We start from the raw sequence: 23,473 nt of genomic DNA on the forward strand, positions 1-23,473 counted from the left end.
GCATTGGATCCCATTACAGATGGTTGTGAGCCACCATGTAGTTGCTGGGACTTGAACTCAGGACCTCTGCAAGAACAGCCAGTGCTCTTAACCACTGAGCCATCTCTCCAGTCCTTAAAATAGATTTTACTTGTATATGTTTATGTGCTTGAGGACATAAGACAGCCAGGTGTTGAGCTGCCCATGTTGGGGCTAGGAATCAAACTCCCATAAGTTCTCTGTAAGAGCGGCAAAAGAAACTTTACTGCTGAGCTATCTCTCTGGTTCCCTTTGAATTTTATTAGCATACTTCCTGTCATTAGGCTAATCTTAAAATACAGTATTTATTTTTATTTTTAACATACTAACCTCATTTAAAAATAAGCCCCCAAAGTGTTGTTGTATGGCTTTCACAAGATCCCAGGCAGTTTGGAAGTCCATTAGTGTACAAGAAACACAAGCTATGACACTGGGCAGCTGGCTGTAAAGGGAATAAATCTTACTCTTAAGATTTTCAGTCTCAATACTGTTGGTACTTTGGGATATATCTGTGCATTCTACAGTGTTAATAGGATCTCTCCCCTTCCCCCATATGTCAACCAAAATCTCCATATTATCTTTCAAAATTTAGCCTTCAACTTGTTAGGAAAACATCCTCAGGAGTTGAAAGAATAGTGTCATTACCTACGTGAATTTTTCAAGTATAAACTGCTAAATTGTGTTCAGAAGTTACACTTGTTAATGTCAAAACATGTCTGCTTCTCTCTCCGTGCTGGCCACCTGGAGTAGATGCTTCTACATTTATCTCTATTTGCCAAGGGCTGTTAGCACAACAACCCCTCCTCTCTTCCTAAGCCACAAGGATTCAATCAAGATTCCAACTTTCTGGAAAGACTAAGCTGTATTGAGTATTTATTTGTGCTATTATTAGCATGACCTGTCCTTTTTAAAGTTACAAACTAGAAGGCAGATCTAAGTTTTAATACTTGTATATGTCCACATGGGTATGTAAGTGCCCACAGAGGACAAAGAGGGAGGTAGATCCCTCGGAGCTAGAGTCAGGTAGTTTTCAACAGCCTGACGTGGTTGCTACAAACCAAATTCTGTTCTTTTAGAAGAACAGCAAGCTTTTCCACTCGTGAACTGTATTTGCGTTTAGTTTTAGTGTTTAGGGTAGTAAGCCTTTTGTGTTAACATAATGTGGAGTCCATATTATTAAGTATTAGCATATGATTTTTTCCAAGGTTGCTGTTCGGTTTGATACTTGGTTAGGTCACCTGGTAAGTTTATCTTCAATTAACCAAGTTACCTAAGATTACTGCATTGTTTATGAATATATGAGCTTCAAAGTCTTCACTTGGCTTCTAAGATACTTGCCGGATTTCTTTCACTTTTAATGTTCTCTTGAAATTTTAACTAGAAATAAGCATAAACCTCAAAACTGGAGTTTGATCTCCTTGTCTCTCTTCAGTGCTGACTTTAGCGATCTCTTCTCTAATAACAAGATTCTGTTCACTTTACTGTGTAGCATTTCACTGGAATGTCTCTAATAGGTATCTCCTGATTTTTCGATATAAAGCCAAACTCATTTTTGCTGCTGTTTCTTTCAATGAATTAGCCTTCCATAACTACAATAAAATACTCAGGTTGATCTATAAAGTCAGGAAGTTTATTTTAATTCCATTTTGAAGGCTTCAGTATATGATCAGTTGTCCTTTGGTCTGTGATGAGGCAGCAGACATGGCTGAAGTCCAGTTTCATGCTAAACTGTTAACTCATCAGCCAGGAAGCAAAAGAATAAAGAGGACAGTTGGACCCTACCCTTTTCCTTGGGGCCACACTCCCAGAGACTTGGTAACTTCTTGGGATCTTAGTTCCTAGAGATTCCACCACAAAGCATCAGTGCCACCGAAGGGGCCGTAGCAAGCCCACTGATGGCAAAAAGGATCTTAAGGCTCTAAATGTTCATCTAATGTAGTTTATCAACCCTGCTGCTCTTAGCCACCTAGTCTAAGACTTGCCTTGGTCAGCTAACTAGTAATTGCTCTGCTGCGTCAGCCCTCACTGTGTTCTCACAAGTGTTGATCACTGAAATGCTTAATGCTTTTGCTTCTGACCTAAGAAAACAAGCTTCATTACCTCACTCTTGCCCTACTCTTCAATTCCTATTGTTAGAACCCCCTACCCATTCTAGCTGTCTGTTCTTTTATATGCTGGGTTACTCCCACCCTAGAATATTGGTCACTGCTGTTCCCTGCCAAGTGGGTTCACCTATAAATCCTCTTGGGTAGTTTTTTTTCACTCCTGTACTTTTGCTCAAGTGAGGTCTGCTTAGACCACTCTTTAAAACCACAATGGCGATCCTACTTCTTAGCCTGCTGTTATCTGTATGTGTAATAGTGTTCTGCTTTGCTAAATAAAGGATAAGGAAAACACTGAACTTGTTTTCTAAAATATCTGAGAAATGCCAGGCACCTCAACTAAGGATTGGATTTTTATAGGATACCACGTAATGTTACACAGATCAGTTTAATGGTTCAGTCCTACGGCTTCTTTTGATAAGACCAACTTCTGTTGTGTTGATCTTAGATGGTTGAGGAAAAAGTCAACGTGCATGCATACATGCACAAATGCATGTACATATCTAGGGGGGAAATACATGCCTCAGACAGACAGGATAAAAATACTCCAGTATATATGCATTAAGATGTGTTGTTTAAAGACATGTTTTCTCATCTAGGCATAATGTAAATTCCTTGAAATCTCAGCATTTGGGGATTGGGACATGGAGGAAGGATCATAATCTTATACATTATTACCCTGCAATACAAGTCAAAGCAAAAGTTTATTCTGGTCATGGGCTCTCTGAATCATTTGTGAACAATTTTGGTATAATGAGCTTTAGATGTCTGATCCTTAAGTTCTTATCATTACATTTCTGAATTTTGTAAGTTACTGGTTGTAAGTCTCCATGACTGTTCATGTAAATATTAAGTATAAAGCCAAATAGCTTTGGGCCTGGTAAGTTGCCAAGATTACAAAAAAAAAAAAAAAAAAAAAAAAAGCCAGGCGTGGTAGTGCACGCCTGTAATCCTAGCACTTGGAGGCAGAGGCAGGCGGATTTCTGAGTTCGAGGCCAGCCTGGTCTACAGAGTGAGTTCCAGGACAGCCAGGTCTACACAGAGAAACCCTGTCTCGAAAAAAAAAAAGGGGGGGGGGAGGCAGAGGTGATTTTCAAGCCTTTCTAGCAAGGAAAACACGGGTAAGATTTGACATTAGTGTACTGGTGGGTGCTGCGGAGAAGGAACTACATAAGAAGCTCTAGCATTCACACACCGGACGAGCAAGGATGACGTAATGCATGCTGATAGTGTGTTAAAGGCTTTATGCATTTGTTAGACTTTGAAGTACTCCAAAGACGTTTTGATACAAATATGACAATAATGCCAGATCTGCTTTTCGTCTCAAGTTGGATGTGGAACTCTTGTCTTCTTCACTCATTTGCTTTTTAGCAGCCTCCCCATGTGAGCCTTGCAACATGGTCAGTCTTCTGTTTCGTAGGTTTTATAAAGCCTAAAAGTTCTAATTCAGAAACAGCTCTAATAAATCGAGCACTGGAGGCTCTAGCTAAGGAAAATTAGGATTTTGTTTTTTTTTTTTTTTTTAGTTTGTTTGACCAAAAAAAAAAAAAAATAATGAAATTTCAAAGTTGAAATAGAAACTGGTAAATTGAAATAAGCAGTTGAAATAAATACTACTAAATTATATAACCCTATTGGAAAACATTAAATGCAATCAGAATACAAGGTTCAAATGGAGCTTTGTGTGGTGGTGCACACCTTGTAACACCAGCAATTGAAACAGAAGCAGTTTGAGGCCTGTCAGGTGAGGCTACATGATACCATGTCTCACAAAAATGTCAGATGGACCAACAACAGATGGAAAAGAGTTCGAGGTCAGCCTGCTCTACAGAGTGAGCTCCAGGACAGCCAGGGCTACACAGAGAAGCCCTGTCTCAAAAAAAAAAAAAGAGAGAAAAAAGAGGAAATTAAGGTTGTTTTAGGGTGGTATGGTTGAGAAGCAATACATAGTTATGAATTTTTAGGTGTGTGTGTGTGTATGTGTGTGGGGTTTTTTTGTTTTGTTTTTTGTTTGTTTGTTTTTTGTGCTAGGATTTGAATTCAAGGCCCTTTATTTAAGGGCCTTAAATTAAGCAAATGACCTAGCCAGTTCAAGAAATAGGAAACTTAAAAATACTGTTCCTGGGACACTAGAACTGGTTTTAAAAGGATACTGAATAACTTCACTCATTTCTTCTGAGACTGTAGAATCAGCATCCATTTTCTCAGCAGCTGTCACAACTGTTGCAAAAGCCTTTTGTGTATACAAGACAGAAGAAAATACAACTTATTGCTAGGTATCTTTTCTGTATCCTTGAGGTAGTTCTAGAACTAATCAGGTTTTAGGAGTTGCTGTAGACACTGGCACATCTACACATTTGTGTTAGAGGATTAACACATAACTATTCAAAATTTAAAAGCAGAGAAATCCCCGTTTCGTCTATTGTCAATCTCTTACTCCAGGAAAGTGCATATTTCTCTTGGAAGAGTCTAATCCAGCATGTCCTTTAATGTTGAGAAGATGCCAGATAGGACCTTGTGTGAGGGGTGGGTTCCACCACACCCTGTATTCTGAAGTGCACAGAGCTCATCTGAATCCTTCATTTGGCTTTTGCTTTTAAAAAAACAGGATCAGAATAGGAGCCTGTTAGGACAGACTGCTACAGAAAGACCTGCTTCCTTAGGAACTAATGAAGCATAAAAACATTTATGCTTTACAAACAAATTTCAGGATAAAAGTTGAATTCAAAACACTTAAAAAAAAAAAAAAGCAAAACTCTAGGAAAACTTTAAATAGCTAACTTGCTCCTTGTGACCCACCTCTGCCCAGTCGACCAGGTTGATGAGCCGGCTGCACTCCAGGTGCAGTTTATATGCCACACAGATGTCAGGGGCAGTGTTCGGAATGCACCCTTCCTCGCTTCTCAGTGCTTCATTCTAAAATCAGATTAAAAGTTACTGCCTTTTAGAAATTATTAAAAACAAAATGATGAGTGCATTTAGTAAATCAGAAAGTAGAGTCCTCTTTACTTGCCTCATACTTCAGTCCTGCCCTTATCCTTCCAGCGCCAAGCCACTCTCCCCATAGGACTTTTTTCCTTTGAAATCTTATTTACAAATTATTATTTATGGAAACTGTCATAATACATGTTTCAGTTTGCTGTAAAAGTTTAGAAATCTCTGGGAATGATTACCCAAGAAAACGCTATTTCCAACATTTGTTATAAATGCAATTCTAGCAGTTATTATGTGGCGTCAGTGAACACTTCTCATTGGTAATAGTAGAATAAATGTGATCTCCCAAAGACAAGACTGCTCTCAGCACTGCACTTTCTGTTGTTCTGGAAACAGAGTCTCCACATGGCCTGGCTTAGTCATCACAACCTAACCAACACTGCAAAGTTTTCTCCAGATTTATTTCTGTTTCTGTGCATGAGTGTGTCCATGTGATCAGCTGCTGCCCCTTAATACAGTCATCTGCACAGACCAGGAGAGGGCACCATAAAGACCTGCAGGCAGTCAGCCTCACACCACAAGCCCTATAGAAATGTCAGTATTGGATTAACTTACTTGAAATCCAAGTTTTATTAAGAAACAAAATCTCATACACAAAATGCATGTAAGACCACGTCAGCTTGTTTCTGTAACTCTACCACTAAATGTTTTAATTTGTAGCTTACACATTAAAAGTTGCCTCCTTCCCTCTGTGGTTGGAGTCTCAGAGATTAAACTCAGTCAAGGCTTGATGACAGACAAATGCTTTTACCTCCTGACGAGGCTAGCTGACTCGCCCCTGCTGTTATTTAACTATGAAGTTGTTAAGGATGGAGAGATGCCCAGGAGTTAAGAGCATCTGCTGCTGTATGTGGCAGAGGACCAGAGCTTGGTCCCAGGCCCCGCACTGTGCGCAACTCACAGCACCTTTCATTTCAGCACCATCTGGACTCCTGGAGGAACTTTACTCACATGAGCACACACCCAAACAAATAACTAGTCTTTCAATACGAAACTGTCGAGCTCCTGGTTGCCACCAGCATTGGAAAGCACTGACCAGTGACGTCCTATTCAGTATTCTCCCCATAGTGCACCTCTGTGTGCTCCCATACTTCAGATCTGTATCCCATTTTGCAAGGAACAGGCTAGCTAGTCTGGGGTGTCTATGGAGCCGCTTTTTAACTAAAAATATAATCACTCTGTGTGTATGTGTATGATGTGTGTGTGGGCATGCATGTCCTGTGTGGCACATGCCATGGTCAGAAGACAACTCTGTGGAATCAATTCACTCTCCCATGTTTACAGGGGACCAAGCTCAGGCTATTAAGAATTCTTACTAGGTAATCACTAGCCCTTTCATTCACTGAGCTGAACTGAGAGTCAGCTCACTTTACTTTTTCAAAGTATCGGTAAGTTCATACTGGCCCTGAATGCGGTGATCTTGCCTGAACCTCTGTAGAGCTAGAATTATAAAAGTGCCTTCTAAAGCATTTTTTTCCGAGCACACACATTTGCCCTTGTTCAAAAATCTATCCGCCTACTTAATAATACTCAGTGTTCATTTTACCTGTCAAAACAAAAGTATTGAACATTTGAAACTGAAATTAGTCACTTCCTGGATTTTAGGCAACTGTTCCCTTGTATGTTGTCTTAGGAGTTTCTGCGGCAGTGCCCTACAGATCCTCCCAGAATAGATTGCTGTTGGAATTAAAAATCCATGTAAAATCCAAGGGTGGTTTTTTTCCATTGAAAATATGCACTTAGAATTTTATATCCTTTCATTAGGCCTTATTACCTGACCGCTGACCCACTGTTGTTACCTACATACGAATCCTTTTCTGCTGGGCAGTGGTGGTGCACGCCTTTAATCCCAGAACTCTGGGAGCAGAGGCAGTTGGATCTCTGTGAGTTTGAGGCCAGTCTGGTGTATAGAGCAAGTTCAGGACAGCCAAAGATACTCAAATCATTTGGGGGGGTGGGGGTGGAGGGCAATCATTTTTTACAAGAATAAGACACTAGAGCTTTCTACCTATGATTTGTTCAAAATTTTCTTCTGTATGTGGTCATGAATGTGTAGATCATAAGATGACTTTTTGGAGTCGGTTGTCTCCTTATACCATACTCAGGTCATGAGGCTTAGTGGCAAATACCATCTTACTGGTTTTATCACATGAAAGGCAGTTTCCAAATGAGCAAATGCACACAGCCTCCGCTGATTACCGACTGCTGTTATCACTCAGTTTATCTAAAAGCTAAGAACTTTTATTTAAGGAAAATGTGAGTGGCAGCACCCAGAGTTGCCAAGGGCTATGCTTATTAAAACAGCTTAGCTTAGCATGTCTGTGTGATCCTGGCGACTAGGGCTTGAGCACGATTCGGAGGAGAGTGGCACTGCCTTCTTACCTTCAGGTAATAATAAGGGTTGTTGAGTGCAGTGTGGAGGGCGAGTCTTGGAGCAGCGTTTAAGTGCTCACGGAGTGTGTTGGCAGCACTGAAGTACACCACCTCGTGCAGAGGCTGGCTCTCAGGAGGCAGAAGGTAGTCTCTGAAACAGTGAAATCACATGACAGCTTTTGGATGCGTACACATACAGGTTGCATACACATACAATTCCACAGTTTGTCAGTCTTCTATTGAGTATTGCTACTTAATAAACATATCAGCAACCAAAGCCAAGTAATGGATCCCATATAGTTTCACCCAGTTTTACATGTCAATACTACTTTTAAAACTATTTGTGATGTCTGGCATTAATGTTTTACCCAGGCAGCAGGGTGGATCCTCTGAGGTGGGAAAACCAACCTAAATCTGGGCCACACCCTCTCATGACAGCCTGTACAAAGGACAGGGAAGAAAGCGTTTGTTTTCGCCCTTCTCACTGACAAGTGCATACATCCCTTTGCTGAGAGATTCCTTCACTGGTTATTAGTTCACCTCTTCAGGACATGTGCTGAAGACCAACTGAGAAAGGCAGCATTGGAGACTGAATGACCACTGGACTGGGTTCTTGTTTCTGTCAGGAGACAGCCATTGTTGGACTAGGTGGACCTGTAAGCCACTCTAATTCCCTTTATATACATCAAAGCAGTACCTCAGTGTAGCCACAAAAACATTACTGCTACTCCTTTTTCACCTCCTAGAGAGGATGCTACTCTACGAAAGCCCATGCATTTCTGTCCAGACTTTGCAGAAGAGTGGGCACTCAGCATGACCGACCACCATTCTTCCTCTGAGAGTCCCTGAGCCTATTCATTCTGCCTCTTGTAAACCAGCATAGATTTTTGAGTTGGCATTTTGCTTGTATTTATTTTTAAATATCTTCTGTTCAGACCGAGAAGCTCTGTCAAACATCTGTATTCTAGGCCCTGTGGAAAATAGGGATGGGGTTGTGGCGGGTGTGACACAGGAGTCCCGTTTTCTCTTTGAGGTTTCGCCTCATTTCTCTTGTTTCCTTCCCCTTTCCCTTAAAGTATAATTTTAACCTCTTTCCTCCTGGGAGAGGCAATCTTGGTAACAACATCAAGTCTCACTGTGGGAAGTTTTGTGATTTCACAGCAAATCTCAGTCATTCTCAGCATTATTTCAGCAGCTCATGAAAGGTTAAAGAGGCAGACACAATAGACAAGAAGTCAGAAGGTGCCCGCTGGGATTTGTTGGAGCTCAAGGGCCTGGTTCACAGCTTGATGAAGGGGGGAAGCCCTGGGAACAAGAAAGGCTCAGTGCTGGGCAGCAAGGGCTGCGGCTGTCGGCACCGGCCTGGCCTGGCTCTCCTTACCAGGCCTTCAATCCCATTTTGAATGAATTGCTTTTTTTAATGCACATTTTATTTTTAACTTACTTTTTGATATACTTTGTTGCTCATTTTACCTCTTAGCATTACTTTCTTCAAGAACGAAAAATAACTCTGCCCTCAACATTGTACTGGGAAATGGAAATTTTCACTTTCAGGGTGATCACTATCATGATACTCACCAAAAAACTACTCTTCCCCCACCCCCAACCATTCCTATTCACAGCCTCATCTGCTGACCAGTTTGAACTGCCTTCACCTAAAAACACCTTTCCTACTTTCCTTTTTAGGCAGGGTCTCAGTAGTCTAGTTGATGTAAAACTTAAGGTCATGTTAGCCTGGATTGTCCAGTGACTTTTCTTGTCCTAGCCTTTCAAGTGCTGGGTTGACAGGATGGACCTTTACATCCTGTAGCTAGCTAGCTAAGTCCTTTTCTTTGGTGTACTTAACATGTTTTAAATCTGTCCATGTTTCCATAAGATCACCTGGATGGTGGTTTTATGTACACACATAAAGCAGGCTTTTGGAAAATACTCAGAATAATCCAGGCTCCCCAAGAAAGACTCATAAACAAACTAGATAGGAGACTTTGATACTTGCTGAGTAGATACTGCAGTATAGATCTGGTGCTAATACTTAGTTGTCCTGATAAACTTCAGAACAAAACAGTAGCATGGCGAGTATACAATATCTGTTTCAGACTGACCCAGATCCTATAACAGGCAGAAAAAACGGTAAGAACAACGCAAAATTGAGAAAATACTCTGAAGTGTCCTGTATTTCTGCACCAGGCCTAACTAGCTAAATAAGGTTTAAACCTGCCTTCCTGAACCAACAGTAAAAAATATAGTCGTTTGATTAGATAACTAGGAAAGAAGGTAAAGAAAAGCACTCTGAGTCTAATTGGGGGAAAAAACGCCCTGGATTGGCTGTGGGCAGGGAGTTTCCTGGTGTCATTTGGAAAAGGATTACTGTCAGCTCATCAGAGCATTAGACTCACCTCACCAAGTTGTCGATGAAGTTTATAACATTTTCTCTGAGCAATTCAAATTTGGTTGGCTTCTTAGTTCTCCTTAGCTCTTTCATCTCCAGTAAAGACTAAAGGGCAGTGGGTATAAAAAATACACCATCTTTGACTTTGGAAGAGAAACACTTTGAGAGCTGTCACTCATGTGGAGAGACAGCTGATGCTGTCTACTAAGACAGGGTGCAGACAAAGAACCAGATCAAATGTGCTTTATTTTCTACTAGAAATCTGGACAGACTCTGCCCCTCTATGTGTTTTACTTTAAACATAAACCAAGTAAATGGTCAAGGGCAGAAGAGAGCAGTTTAGTTCACTGCTCAGGTATACAAGAGTGCTCACTGTTTAGAAACTGTTAATTTTCATTTAGGAACATGAGAAGAAAACACCCATCCATTCCCACCACAGCTTTGGCCCACAGGAACAATATCAGACAGAAATTTTGTGGTACATTTTAACTTGGTAAAATGGACTAAGAAGGCTCATTTGACTATCAGGTGCTTGCTTTTTTTTTTTAAAACCCAATGAGTGTTGAATAAAAAGAAAAAGGCTGAGATCTGTAGTTCAGTGGTACGGCTCTAGCCAGTGTGGAGATAACCTGGGTTTGCTTCTCAGCACTGCAGGGGTGAGGGAGAAGTCAAAAAGCTTTGACTTAGACTCTTGAATTTCTGATCAAAAAGAGAAATAAGTACATTATATTCATCTTCTTTTTGCAAACCATACTCCCATTTCTCCTTTACAATTAATTGTGTTTTCTTCCTTAAAGCTTCAGGATTGATTCTGTATTGTCTAGTAGACTCTTAAGACTGTGCATGTATAATCTAGGGGGACCATAAGACAAAGAACAGAATGGAGTCTAGCTCTGGGTGGAGACCTGCTGCTGTCTTCTCCCTTGAGAATGACGTCAGTGGAGGGAGGGGGAGGGGGGAAGGAGGGAGGGAGGAAGGGAGGGAGGGAGGGCCTGGCTGGGAGGCCCCCCCTGGTCAGCCTGGCTAGTTTACCTTACGACCAGTAAAGAGGCTGCGTGGAGTCTGCCTGGGTCTGCAGGGTTGTAACTCCTTTTTGTTCTTTTTTCTTCTGTATCCTGGCCAGAGCCTAAGTGTGCTCTCTAACTGTCCTAACCCTCTGGGCTTCCGTGGTCTCTAGAGCCATCCTCCCAGCCACACCTGCTGCTAGGCCAGCCTCTCTTCCTCTTGACAGCTTCCAGTTACAGCTTGCCTGCCTGGTTTGCAGGGAGGCTTTAAGATAAAAACACCACCACCACCACCACCACCACCACCACATAATAAATGGCTGCCCTGCTTATTTGGGCATGTAGTTAATTTTTTTTCATTAATGAGACTAAGGACCCGAAAAAGGGACTTTGATTTCCCTGGTATTATATATAATTTCCCCACTGTCTCCACAAGAGTTACCTGAGATTTCCTGTAACACTTCTTTCCTGCCTTCTAATTCCTTAATTAGCATAGAAACCCAACCCCTTCCTGCAGTTTAGACAGCATCTGTACGTCTGAGTTATTAGCTTCAGTCTGTCTATTGTTTCTGGTTGTGATGTAAGATATGAAATCGATGACATTCTGGCAGAACGAGTCGAGAGCACAAATTAAAACAAGGGAACCACCTCCCACACAGCTGGAAGGAACTGAAAGACACCTACCTTCTGAAGGTGATAGAGGTCTGTCTTCTGCAGTGCCTTTGGCTGTGACCCACAAGCATCCTCTTCTTCTTTGCTATCTGCTTTGAATACAAAACCAATATACAATAGAGAATAGACAGTGGAAGTAAAATTGATACTTATTTTAAACATGAGCAAGACTGCCAAATGATGCTCCTTCCAGAAGCTGAAGGCAATGCACATTTCATCATTTATACAGTGAGATCTTCAGCCACTAGCTACTGAACTCTAAGAGTGTTTCTAGCAAACAGAACAAAAGCCTATATAAAAAAAAAAACATACAGACTTGAGACTATTTCCCTTTGACCTAAGATTGAAAGCATGGTCAGCTACATTCCGATCCACCTACTCTCAACCTTCCAGTGTACTGCTTTTGATTCATTACTGTTTAGCAAGGAAGGTGGTGCATAAAAGCTGTAAAAGCAATTCACAGGAGAGAGATTCCTAACTGATAGGCATGCCTGGCTATGCTTCTCTGACTTGGGAACCTGACTGGTTTGGTTCAAATATGATATAAAAATTAGCTAAAGAATATATGTTATTCTTAAAGAAACACAAGAAAATTCCTAATTTTAGGAAGTTATAACCTAAGGTTAGGATAACTACTAGCTAAATTCTTTATTCCATTCCATTACCTTGTAGCAGAACCTTAAAATTAACACTCAGCCAGATTTTACCCTCTCCAATTTAATTCTAAATTAAAATATGTCAACAGTGTAAAGAGACCATAGGTGGCAAATAACCAAATATTTCTTCTTGTGAGAATTTTATGCATTCTTTGTTATTAATAACAATTGTTTTTTTAAACCAAGAAATAAAGACAAATCAGCAGGATGGTGGTTTTGTTTTAATTCATAAAACACTCTATTCTTTACTGTTGTCAAACATTTTAATTTTCAGCTTTCAATTTGAAAAGTGATAACCACTTAGTGCTAATTTATCACAAGATTTGTTCACTAGATCACATATAAACTCTAATTACAATTATGGTATCTGTAGTTTTTTTTTTTTTTTTTTTTATAGAAAAAGCTATTTTATAGTGTATATGTCCTTAAGAGTTGCTTCTCATTGGTGAGACTACAACTGTGAACTGATATTACCCCCCCCCCCGTCCCTGTCTGTCTCTCTCTCTCTCTCTCTCTCTCTCTCTCTCTCTCTCTCTCTCTCATAGCTGGAAGCCAAGAGAGATCAAAGTCTGGGTGTTGTATCGATAGCGGTTAAGTATAAAGCAGTTTACTTTTTGTCCCAGGTTTCAGTTTGTCGTAGCTGGGATGATCTCAACTTCTAGTCTTTTAACATTTTTACTTCTGTGAGATGGTTCAGGGTCATTGCTGTGGTGCTAAAGGTCACCTCTCACACATAATTTGGAGGGAGCAAATTAGCACTGCTCACCTGTCCTCATCCTCTGTAACTGAGTACCTGTCAGAGACCCCTGAGGAGGCGCTACAGAGGTATGAGGAGAGATGTCCACAAAGACAATGTTCTGAAACTAATGGAGTTTAGAGACAAAGGACTATCTGCCACAGGAGGATAAGCAAACATTTCAAAGAGGGTGTTTCCATGCTGCATGAGTCATCACGCACCCCTGGTAGGGAAAGAGTACAGATGGTCTGTCCAGAGGAGAACTGTCTGTCACCCATTTTCATCTGAAGAATGGAAATGTTCTTCTTCCATTTGATTTTCTACATTGTTTAAAACAAATACTTTTTTTGTTTTGCAAAATACTTTACTATTTGTGCTTGTTAAGATGTTACATTGGAGACTGGTCTGCTGATTGATATGGAAGAGTTTTGATGCCATTCTGGTTAAAGGACTGTAAATGGGCAGGATATTACACTTACCATCAAGGTTCTGAAACTGGGTCAGGAAATCCTTTATTTTCTGTGTTGTGTTGCCAAGCTGGTTTTCAGTAGAGGAATTCAAAACCTCAATACATTGCTGAAGTATGCTCATCAGTTCATCTTTTGCCAGCATTCTAGAAAAACAGTGACAGGAGATCTGGCATAACTAGAAAACTAGCACACCTAACATTTCTTCAGCATATTTAATGTTTTTTGTTCAGAAGATGAAATAAGATCCTCATTAGTAATTTCATCTTTTTAAGAGATTTTATTCACCATTTGTGATATTTAAAGCATAGATTTTTCAGTAATGTGCTTAGGTGAGCAAGCAGCCAAAGGTTTGTGTTCACAGCCTGGCTCTGATCGTGTGAGACGGACGAGCTCATTCCCCAGTTCTGATCCTTAGCATCCTCATCTCTAAGAGGAAACAACTTCATGTTATGGTTTTAAGAAAAAAATAAATTTACTAGTCATATTTTCAAGAGTATTCTGACTGCTACTTTGTAAAGGAACATGCATGAAGTCAGAAAAACCAAGCAGACTATTGCAATAACCAAGGGAGGAAATGACGATCTCCATTATCTATACCAGACCAGAGACAGGTTATCTGGTTCTTGATAAATCTCAAAGGCCATCCAAATTCCTTTTGATTGGACAACAAGGATACAGAAACTACAGAAATGGGATAAGATCAAGATTTCAGTTTCATCAACTGTAAGAACTACTGTATATCCCACAAGACCTTAAAAGCATCAGAGAAACTTGGAGGGAGTGTGCACTGATGAAGGGGAAACCCATAGAAATCTTAGAAGCCATTAAAGAAGTATTAACCTGTCAAGTCTGGGACCATAGAAAGAAACAGAACCAACAGTCAAGTTTAGGAACATGCAAGTCATGGGTAACTTAGATAACACCAGTCTAGATAGTTGGGCACTAAAGTCAGCCTCACTGTAAATGTGCTTACAACAAAATTCCTTTCTTACATGTACCTTTCACTAGCAAAAAAAGTGATAAAAACACAAATTCCTATCTTTTTATGTTTATTGTGATAAAGTCATTGTTCACCATTAGTTAAATGGGTGATTTTGGTCCAGTTTTGGAATTAATTTGAGATCAATGTCTAAAGCCTTCCATCTTTCCCACAAATAAAATTCTCTCAAAAACTTTTTCCTTTTATTTTCTAAAATAGTAATTCTTATCATATGATTTCTTGTTGTGTGATTATGCTATTCTTCTTTTACTACAACCAAATACCAAAGCAAGGTACTTTCTAAAGCAAATAGTTTTGAAGAATAAAAGTCCAAAATTGGAACGGATAGTTCCATGATTGGGTATCTGGTAAAGGTGCCCTTGGAAGTGACATCAGATAGGAGTGTACTGGGAGGGGCAGGTGTACTGGGTAACAACTTATTTTCACAACAACTAACTCATCCTATGAGACCAACAGTAATTCTAAGAATGGTACCCTACCAGTTTGATTACTTGGGATATCTTAATTAACTTACATCTTAACAGTTTCATAGCTTAATAAGCCCATAGTGAAGACCAAATTTCTTTGAACGAAAATCCAAGATAAAGTTCTATTGCATTTGGCTGACCAATTGTCTTATTCACAGTCTTTGAGGAGATGGCAGAAATCTATGGTTGATATATCTCAGATGTTGCCTGAAACCACTACTCAAGGAGTGAGCCTTAAAATCTTTTAAATACAGCTTTCTGTCTGGTTTCATGCAAGGCCTACAAATGCCTATAGAGAATCTAACATGATGCACATTCAGGACCAGCGATCACTATATTAAAACAAAGAAATGCCATTTTGATAATAAATAGTCTCAGCTCCTACACCTAGAAATCTAACATATAGCAGGTAGCTTATTCTTTAGGAAGTGTTCCACTATCATCTGAAATTTAGATTTCAAGATTCTACTCTCTAGGAACTAACTTGAGGTGATTAAAACACTAACCAGGTTACTTTTTAGAACTCAATGAAAGTTGAGCTTATGTGCTGACTAGTTTTTATGTCAACTTGAAACAAGTTATCTAAGGTGAGGAAACCTCAATTTAAAAATGCCTCTCTAAGATCTGGGTGTAGGCAGGCCTATAGACCATTTTCTTAAGCAGTGATTGATGTGGGAGGACCCAGTCCACTGGAGGTGGTACCACCCTAGTCTGATGGTCCTTCTTTGGTTTTACAAGAAAGCAGGTTGAGCATGTCATAAGGAATAAATCCGTGAACATTCTTGGCCAAGGTATCAGCTTCTGTTTCTAGACTTCTGCCCAGTTTTCCTGCCTTGTCTCCCTCAGTAGACTGTGACTTGAACTAGGTAAGCTAAACAAACTCTTTCCTCCCCAAGTTACTTTTGGTAACAGTGTTTTATCCCAGCAACAGCAACTTTAACTAAGATGCTAGTTAAGTCAATAGCCCCCATCAGAGCCAGTGAAATGCCTCCACAGGTAAGACACTTTATAACCTGAGTTTGATCCCTGGAAACTCACATGGTAGAAGGAGAAAACTACCCAGAAAGTCATCCTCTGACCTCCACATCCATGCCATCCATGCCTCCCATCCCTCGGTGCTCACTCTTCAGGTAAATAAATGCAAACAAGAAATTAAGCACCAAATTCAGAACTAGAATTCCACATTGAGAGTAGAATCCATGGCAGCTTCAATGTGTAAGTTTGTTTTTGCAGTAAGCTCAGAACAATGCACTTAGGACATGCAGATTAAACAATGGTTCATTTTTCTGTCTGTACTTTGTGCTGAGACAGTAAGTCAGGGTGAGTGAGGTGTTGGAGTCCACAGAAGCTATAACTCCTGGCTCATTTTGAAACTTTTTAGCACCTCTGAATAAGACATACCTAAACAAGATACATTTCTTTTCTGTTTGGGATGCAAAAGAAAATATGCTAGACTGTGAAGATTTACATTTAAGCTCCTGTTCTGTCAACTAGGAAAACCTGTTTTTCAGACTTTATGCAAACACCAAAAACTGTCTCTGATGCTTTGTTCATGCCTAATGTGTCTACAGGAGGAGAGACATTTACTGCGAAGCTGCAAGCTTCTCCATCACTTCTCTTTGACCAGTCCTTGTTAGAACTGCTGTGTCTGATCCTCAGTACTGTTGAGCTCAACTTAATAAAAAGATGGAAACTATACTTGGTATTTATTGGTTCTGCTTTATTTACAGCCCCTGACTTCCACTTTAGAGCTTGGCAAATCAAAGCTGAAGGTATAAACAGCTTTTAGTCAGATCTGAATTATGATCCTATTAGCAGTGCAGCAATCTCATGCAGGTCACGCAGGCCCTCTCTATGCTTCAGATTCCCTGGGGAAAACTTGGCTAACTGACCTCCCAGAATGTGTCCCACACTGGACTGCAGTGCTCAGGGTGCCTAAGGCTGTACTGACCCACAGCAAGCATCACTAAAGGTGTTACTATTATCTGCATGACTTCTGTAACCTAGGTACCTGACATTTATGGGCCTAACTGGATTCTGAGTTAGTAAACCCAGGACTTTTATGAGTAAGTTCTTTCCAGATAAATTAATTTATGAATTTGGGAATACCGAAGAAGAGAGGGATAACAGATTCTAACAACAGTTGTAACACAAGGACTCAATCGGCTGGGTGCCGGGAGATGACTCCCAGGCAAAGGCGCTCACTCCTGACAATACAGCCATCCTGAGTGCCACCCTGGCCCAGTAAAGTTTCAGAAATCTATTTTAAAGTTTATAAACACACAAAAACAGTTTAATGACATTTTTTTAAAAAATGGAAAAAAAAGGAAGTATTGCTGAGCATGGTGTCACACACCTTCAATCCCAGCCCTCGAGGGAGGAACACAGTGTCCATGGCTAGACTTGTCTACCGAGCTAGACCAGCCAGGAGTACAAAGTGAGACCCTGTCTCAAAAACAAAACTTTTCAGTGAAAATCAAATTTCTTTGGGGATTTATTTTTCCATATAGTAAAAAATTTCAGTTTTATAGCTACACTCTACCTAAACCACTAATAGTTGTATTACGGTTTTTAGACTTGGGGTCAGCTTGATAAAGAATGTCCCCTGTATGTTCATGCATTTGCACACGTGGGTATCAGGTGGTGGTGCTGTCTACGAAGGCAGAGGAAGTGCAGCCTTGCTGAAGAGAACACAGCACTGGAAGCTGGGTGCCACCTCAGTGATCCCTGTGGGTCCAGAAGCCTGCCACCTGCTGCCCTGTTGCCTGCTACCACCACAAAGTAAACCCTACCACCCTCAGCTGAAGGAACTCTCTTCTATACATTGCCTTGGTCATGGTGATTATCACAGCAACAACAAGTAATTAAATTCCTACGGTGCCCATCTGTTCTGGGCATGGAGGGAATGAGGGCTAAAAATAAAGTCAGTTAACAGACTTCTTTCTAATGTGTTCGGGTTGCTAGACATGACACGCACACTGCCAGAGGCATGAGGATTCTGAGTTCAAGGCTCTCCTCAGCAACATAGGGAGGCATTATCTCAAAAGAAAGGAAAAGAAAACCACAAAAATACTGTGTTCACATCCACATTTGTACCTACTGAGTTACGTTTAAGCTTTGACAGACACCTACCTCCCATTGGTTCCCTTTCTCACTATGGAGGTGGCCACTATCTGCATGTGTGAGGGGAATACTGTGGTAGCTTTACTGACAGTGGCCCCCAATGGCTCATATATTTAAACACATTAGTCTCTTAAAGGGGACTCTTTTGGTAAGTTGTTTGTCCTCTTAAACAGAGACTATAGAATCTCCAAAGATTGGGCTCCAGCCAGTATATGTCCCCTAGGGAGGAGAGTCAGTGGAAAAGGACAAGTCCCAGATACTTCTACAGGTAGCTGCTACATGGTAACAGGTATTTACATGGCAGTGAACCATACTTACAGGAAGAACTAAAGGAGACTGATCTTACAGGAAGAACTAAAGGAGACTGATGACTTTAAAAACAAAGGACATATATGTGGATACCCACAGGGTCTTGAAATGCAATAGGAAAGTACAACCAAAACCATTAAACAGTTTCACAAGGTTTATTGCCTATGTGAAATTTCCAAATGTCACTGAGGTCACTTGTAGAAGATTAATCTCTATTTTCCTGGAAATACTGGAATGAGACCCAGGAGAGACCTACTGAAAGAGTAAACCAGTTGAGTACTTTCACCTTCTCTTCACATGATACCCCAAAATTAAATTCCGCTAGGAATCGATGCCAAACAATGAAAGCCTTTCTTGAACACGCCCTAGATCTCTTTTGTCCTGTTCATTCATGATTGATGTCTTCCAGATTCCAATCCCTAAAACTTTATAAAGCTTTATAAAGACCCCATGGGCTCCTTCTACCACAGACAGTTGAATTACCTCAAGATACACTATCTCCACTTTCCCTTACTGTGAACCCTAAAGTCCTTTCAAAAGCAGCTAAGACCAGTTGTTACCCTGTATCACAAAAAAATAAGATAAAATAAAAAATGGGTCTTAGATCCCTGAGAAGATAATGTTAAAAAACAAGAGTGCAAATCAGACACATTCAAGTGATCAAACAAAAGGTCTCAGAGCTGGGTATACACAAATAAAAAAAAAACAAACAAATGAGAGAGAGAGAGAGAGAGAGAGGGGGGGGGGGAGAGGCTCTAAAAAAATAAAGTCTTTACGATGAACTAGTTTTGGTTACATTTGGCCCAAAATTAATAGCTTAAACTGTTTTCTAATAACATCATATGAGCAACTTGAGGGCGAAATGTAATGCACACTGGGCTGGTCAGTGGTCAGGTGCTGTGTGAGCTGAGGAAGTGCATGGGAAGCACAGACTACAGTGGTTCCTAGAGTAACACCACTAGAAACTACACACATCGATTCAAAAGCTGTTTATATATTCTTTCATTCAGGCTGCATAGGAAGCTTTTGGGCAGACAGGAGTTCTGAAGGAAGGCCTTACTGGCAGGCTTAAAAAAGAACAACAAAAAGTTACCTCAGCAGCTGCAAGGCTGATGTATACTCCTCCGAATCCCATATCTTCTTTTCTAAACATGTGCAATACAGCTCCCTAATCTAGAAATGCAGGATATGATTTATGAGGAGTACAAACCACATACCAAGTTGATAGCCTACTAGTTACGCAAAATCATCATGCTGATGCTATTAATAAAAAAATCATTAAATTACAAAAGACTTCTTGACATATATTGGGTCAGACACTATAGAAATATAATTTATATAAAAGTCAAATTATATTGGGAGTGGCCAAGACCAATAAGCCATAAAGTATCATTAGAGATGGAATAAATGGCTGATTGAAAGGTTAATAGCTAAGTTAGCAGACCCTCGCCACTGTTCTGGTCCATCTCTACACTTTGATCTAAAGATCTGGAGATTAATTATTCTACCACTCACATGCATCCTACACAGGACTCGCAGGTTTGGGTCTAATAAAAAGGTCATCTCAGCATAATTTTGCAAAGAGCAGAAGTACTATTTTTGTTTGAACTCTTGGTACAATGCAAAGTTAACCACCAAACACTATCCAACAGTTCCCATCTCCAGTTCCCAGGGGTGGAGAACTGCTCTCCCTATGCCCGGAACAGAGTGAGTGCCCCATTAGCAAGGCCCTACATTACAGCACCAGTACAGAGGACAATCCACTGGGATTCGCGTGGTTATTTCTAGCTCTAACTTTCAGAACAAAACCATTTTCTATTATTAGTAATGTGAACAGCTAGACTAGACTGTTTTCTTATTATAAGAGCTGGCTTCATTTTAAAGTATGATGCCTGAGTAATAGAGAAATCAAAATAAGAAAGTACTATTATTCTTACTTTGTTGACTCCAAATGAGGAAATTTTACTTACCTGTCGACCTAGTGGGTACTTGGGAAGAGAAGAGGTAAAATTATGAAGACATCTCAAGACAAGGAAGTAATTGATATGGTAAACATGCAGCTCTTCCAACAATGATTGAGTTTTCTCCTAAAAATCCCAGAATAATAATATGCATGGTAGTAAAATAAATTTAAAAATTACTTTATGGATATATACTCTCTAAAAAACTGATGAGCATTTAGAACTACAAGTTACTTTTCTTAATTCATGAAAACTTGACACATCAAATTTAGGACACAGTCCAATTGTTTAGTATCAAATCTGATTGTACTTTACATCAGAACTGACACTGTAATTTAATATTGATGTTAGATTAGTAATAAATAATACATCTTCAAATAAAATCAATTCTATCCACTCAGCAATAAATGCTTATGCTACCAGGCTTCTATATGCTTTTATTTATAACAATCTTATATAAAAAAAAAATCAATACAGCTCTTGGTTGATATAAAGGTGCTTCCAAAATACAACATCAGAGAACATTTTCTTGATTTAAAAAAAAAACAAAAAACCGCCTTACCTTTTAAGCAAGCTTTTGTCATGTTAGTTATCATGGAGAAGTACTCCATCCTCCAAATATTGACATACAGATAATTTTTGTAAAATTAATAAACGCTTTATTAATACATATTCTTTTACATGGAGTTAAGAACAAGCCAGTAACACACACACATTCCTACCTTTAAAAAGGTCTCATTTGTCAACAGTGCAACTTGCTTTTCCAAAGGTTGATTTTCCACGTACCTAAAATTTTTAGTATCCCATAAAGAAAAGAAGAATGTTAGCAATTTATATAGTTGAATGGCATGTTAGAAAAAATAACTAGCTAGATTGTTTTCCATCTTTTTTTCATTTCTTCTCAAAAATTAATTCAAGACATAAGTTCTTGATTACCTTAATGATAACTAGTTAAGTCATTAAGGCCATATACACCAGAAATAGGAAGAGTTATTTCTCTAGAGAACTTACAAATTATATAAAATATTAGTAAAAATATTTATGTCAAAAATTTGAATCCAGCAAAAAAAAAAAAAAAAAAGCAGCATGGTTCTATATTGCAAAATGAAAGGCTTATTATTTCGTTCTTAACTTCAAAAACAACTGAAGCCAGAAGTCTTTATTTCATTCTAGTCTCTAGTACAAGACACATTAAATATACTTATCTTTTACCTCCTAAATGAAGGAAGGCGCCGGATGTTTTCACACTGATTAACTGAGAAAACATTTATTCTTTTTTTGGCTGCTGCGAGATCGCAGCACAGAACACTTAGGGGCTGGGAATAAAAATGTTCTAGTAGAGAAAGCTGAAAGAAATCAAAGGTTTTTATTATAGTCTGGCAGTAAATGCTTCACCCCTTACCTGCTTTGTTTTAGGGCTCTGTTGTTTTGCTGTTTGGTTTTTTTGTTGTTGTCTTTTGGTTTTGGTTTGTTTTGGTTTTTCAAGATAGGGCTTCAGCTCTGGCTGTCCTGGAACTCACAGTATAGCAAGCTGGCCCTCAAACTCAGAGATCTGACTGCCACCACCTCCTGAGTGCTGGGAGTAAAGGTGTGTGGCACCATCACCTGTCCTTAAGACTATTTTTTGAGGGCTGAAGTATATATGGTTGGGGCTGAAGAGATGGCTCAGCAATGAGGAGCACAGAACCCAACTCTCTTCTGGCCTTTAAGGCACTGCACATGTAGGGAACTAGCATACCCATAGGGAATATACCCATACACAGAAAACAAAAATAAATATTTAACTACTTATGTCCTAATAACACTGCAGCAGTTCTTATACAACTTTTGTGTCTCTCTCTGTGTGTGTGTGTGTGTGTGTGTGTGTGTGTTTTCGAGACAGGGTTTCTCTGTGTAGCCCTGGCTGTCCTGGAACTCACTCTGTAGACCAGACTGGCTTCGAACTCAGAAATCCACCTGCCTCTGCCTCCCAAGTGCTGGGATTAAAGGAGTGCGCCACCACTGCCTGGCATAACTTAAATGTTTTCAAGGCTATAGTTCTATAAGTAATCTTAGAAATATATACTAAAAGGAAACAACAGATCTATCTGTTCAAATAATAATTAAAAAAAAACAATGCTGCAGGAGTAGGAACTGTACCCACTGATAAGAGTAACAAAAATCTGTACCTTTAAATTCAGTTTCATCCAATTCAAGAAAAAAAATGGTACACTGACTACTAAAGTACTCACACACTAGATCACTGTCATCTCCAAAGGAAATTTATTTTAAAATTCTAAATAATAGTATAATTTATGAGATGAAATATAAAATTATCAAACTTTTTTTCTAATTCTAAGCAAGTTTCTCAAGACATTGTTTTTTTCAGACAACTTGTATCCCTCATTTCTCTAATAAATACAATAATCAAAAGCAACTTAGAAAAGAAAGGGTTTATTTGGCTTACATATCCCAACCCCAGACCATTATCTTGAGAAGACAGGGCAGTAACCCTGATGAGCAGACGTGGGGATGGTGGAGAAATGGGGCTTACTGTCTGCTTTCAGGCTCACGTTCAGCTGCTTTTCTTATACAATTACACCACTAACCCTGCCCCCAAAGGTGCCGATACCCATAGAAGGTTGGACTTTGCCACAACAATAAGATATCAAGAAAATGCCACAAAGACATACCCAATGTGATGACAGAATTTCCTCAATTCAAGTTTTCTTCCTAGGTAACTTTATATCAAATTGACAAAAACTAACTAGCACACAGTGTTACTGGACATTTAGTTCCTTAAGTAATGGAGAAAACATTCTATTCAGTAGAAAATAACATTTCCCACAGGATTAGTAATTCAACATGCTCTTCTATAAACAAATTTTAAAATATTTGGGAGGTGACAGGGTTACTGTGATATTTTTTGTCTATTCCTAGACTCCTTGGATCTTTTACACAAAATGATTTCAACTTGTCCAAGGCCCCTTTTATTACTATTAGGACAATCACATGGTTTTTGCCTGAGTCCTCTAATGTGCTACTTATATGCATTAAATTGTACAGTATCAACCAGTCTTATATCCTTGAAATCTAGCCAGTTTTGTCACAGTGTGTGATCCCAGTGTTGATCGATTTGATTTGCAAGTAAGTATTTTACTGATAATCTTTGAGTCTATACTAACCACAGAAATATGTAGGTTTTTTGATGTTGTGATTG

General features: G+C 39.5%; 1 protein-coding gene across 3 annotated transcripts in view; it reads right to left on the bottom strand.

Moving 5' to 3' along the window:
- Positions 1–3,347: 3,347 nt before the first annotated feature.
- Orc3 (origin recognition complex subunit 3) overlaps positions 3,348–23,473 on the bottom strand; it is a 48,028-nt gene continuing 27,902 nt past the window's right edge. For 2 of the 3 annotated variants that reach the window (XM_052176221.1, XM_052176219.1), the window contains exons 10-20: positions 21,487–21,620; positions 20,997–21,060; positions 20,284–20,400; positions 19,407–19,486; positions 13,424–13,557; positions 11,565–11,644; positions 9,884–9,981; positions 7,497–7,638; positions 4,920–5,036; positions 4,274–4,353; positions 3,348–3,593 (exon numbers count right to left, since the gene is read on the bottom strand). In XM_052176221.1, coding sequence (XP_052032181.1) covers positions 3,488–3,593; positions 4,274–4,353; positions 4,920–5,036; positions 7,497–7,638; positions 9,884–9,981; positions 11,565–11,644; positions 13,424–13,557; positions 19,407–19,486; positions 20,284–20,400; positions 20,997–21,060; positions 21,487–21,620 — 1,152 coding nt within the window. In that variant the 3' untranslated portion in view covers positions 3,348–3,487. The remainder of the gene's footprint in view (positions 3,594–4,273; positions 4,354–4,919; positions 5,037–7,496; positions 7,639–9,883; positions 9,982–11,564; positions 11,645–13,423; positions 13,558–19,406; positions 19,487–20,283; positions 20,401–20,996; positions 21,061–21,486; positions 21,621–23,473) is intronic. The other variant, XM_052176220.1, reaches the window with a different exon arrangement.

This window comes from Apodemus sylvaticus, chromosome 3, assembly GCF_947179515.1.
Source record: "Apodemus sylvaticus chromosome 3, mApoSyl1.1, whole genome shotgun sequence".
Lineage (NCBI taxonomy): Eukaryota > Metazoa > Chordata > Mammalia > Rodentia > Muridae > Apodemus > Apodemus sylvaticus.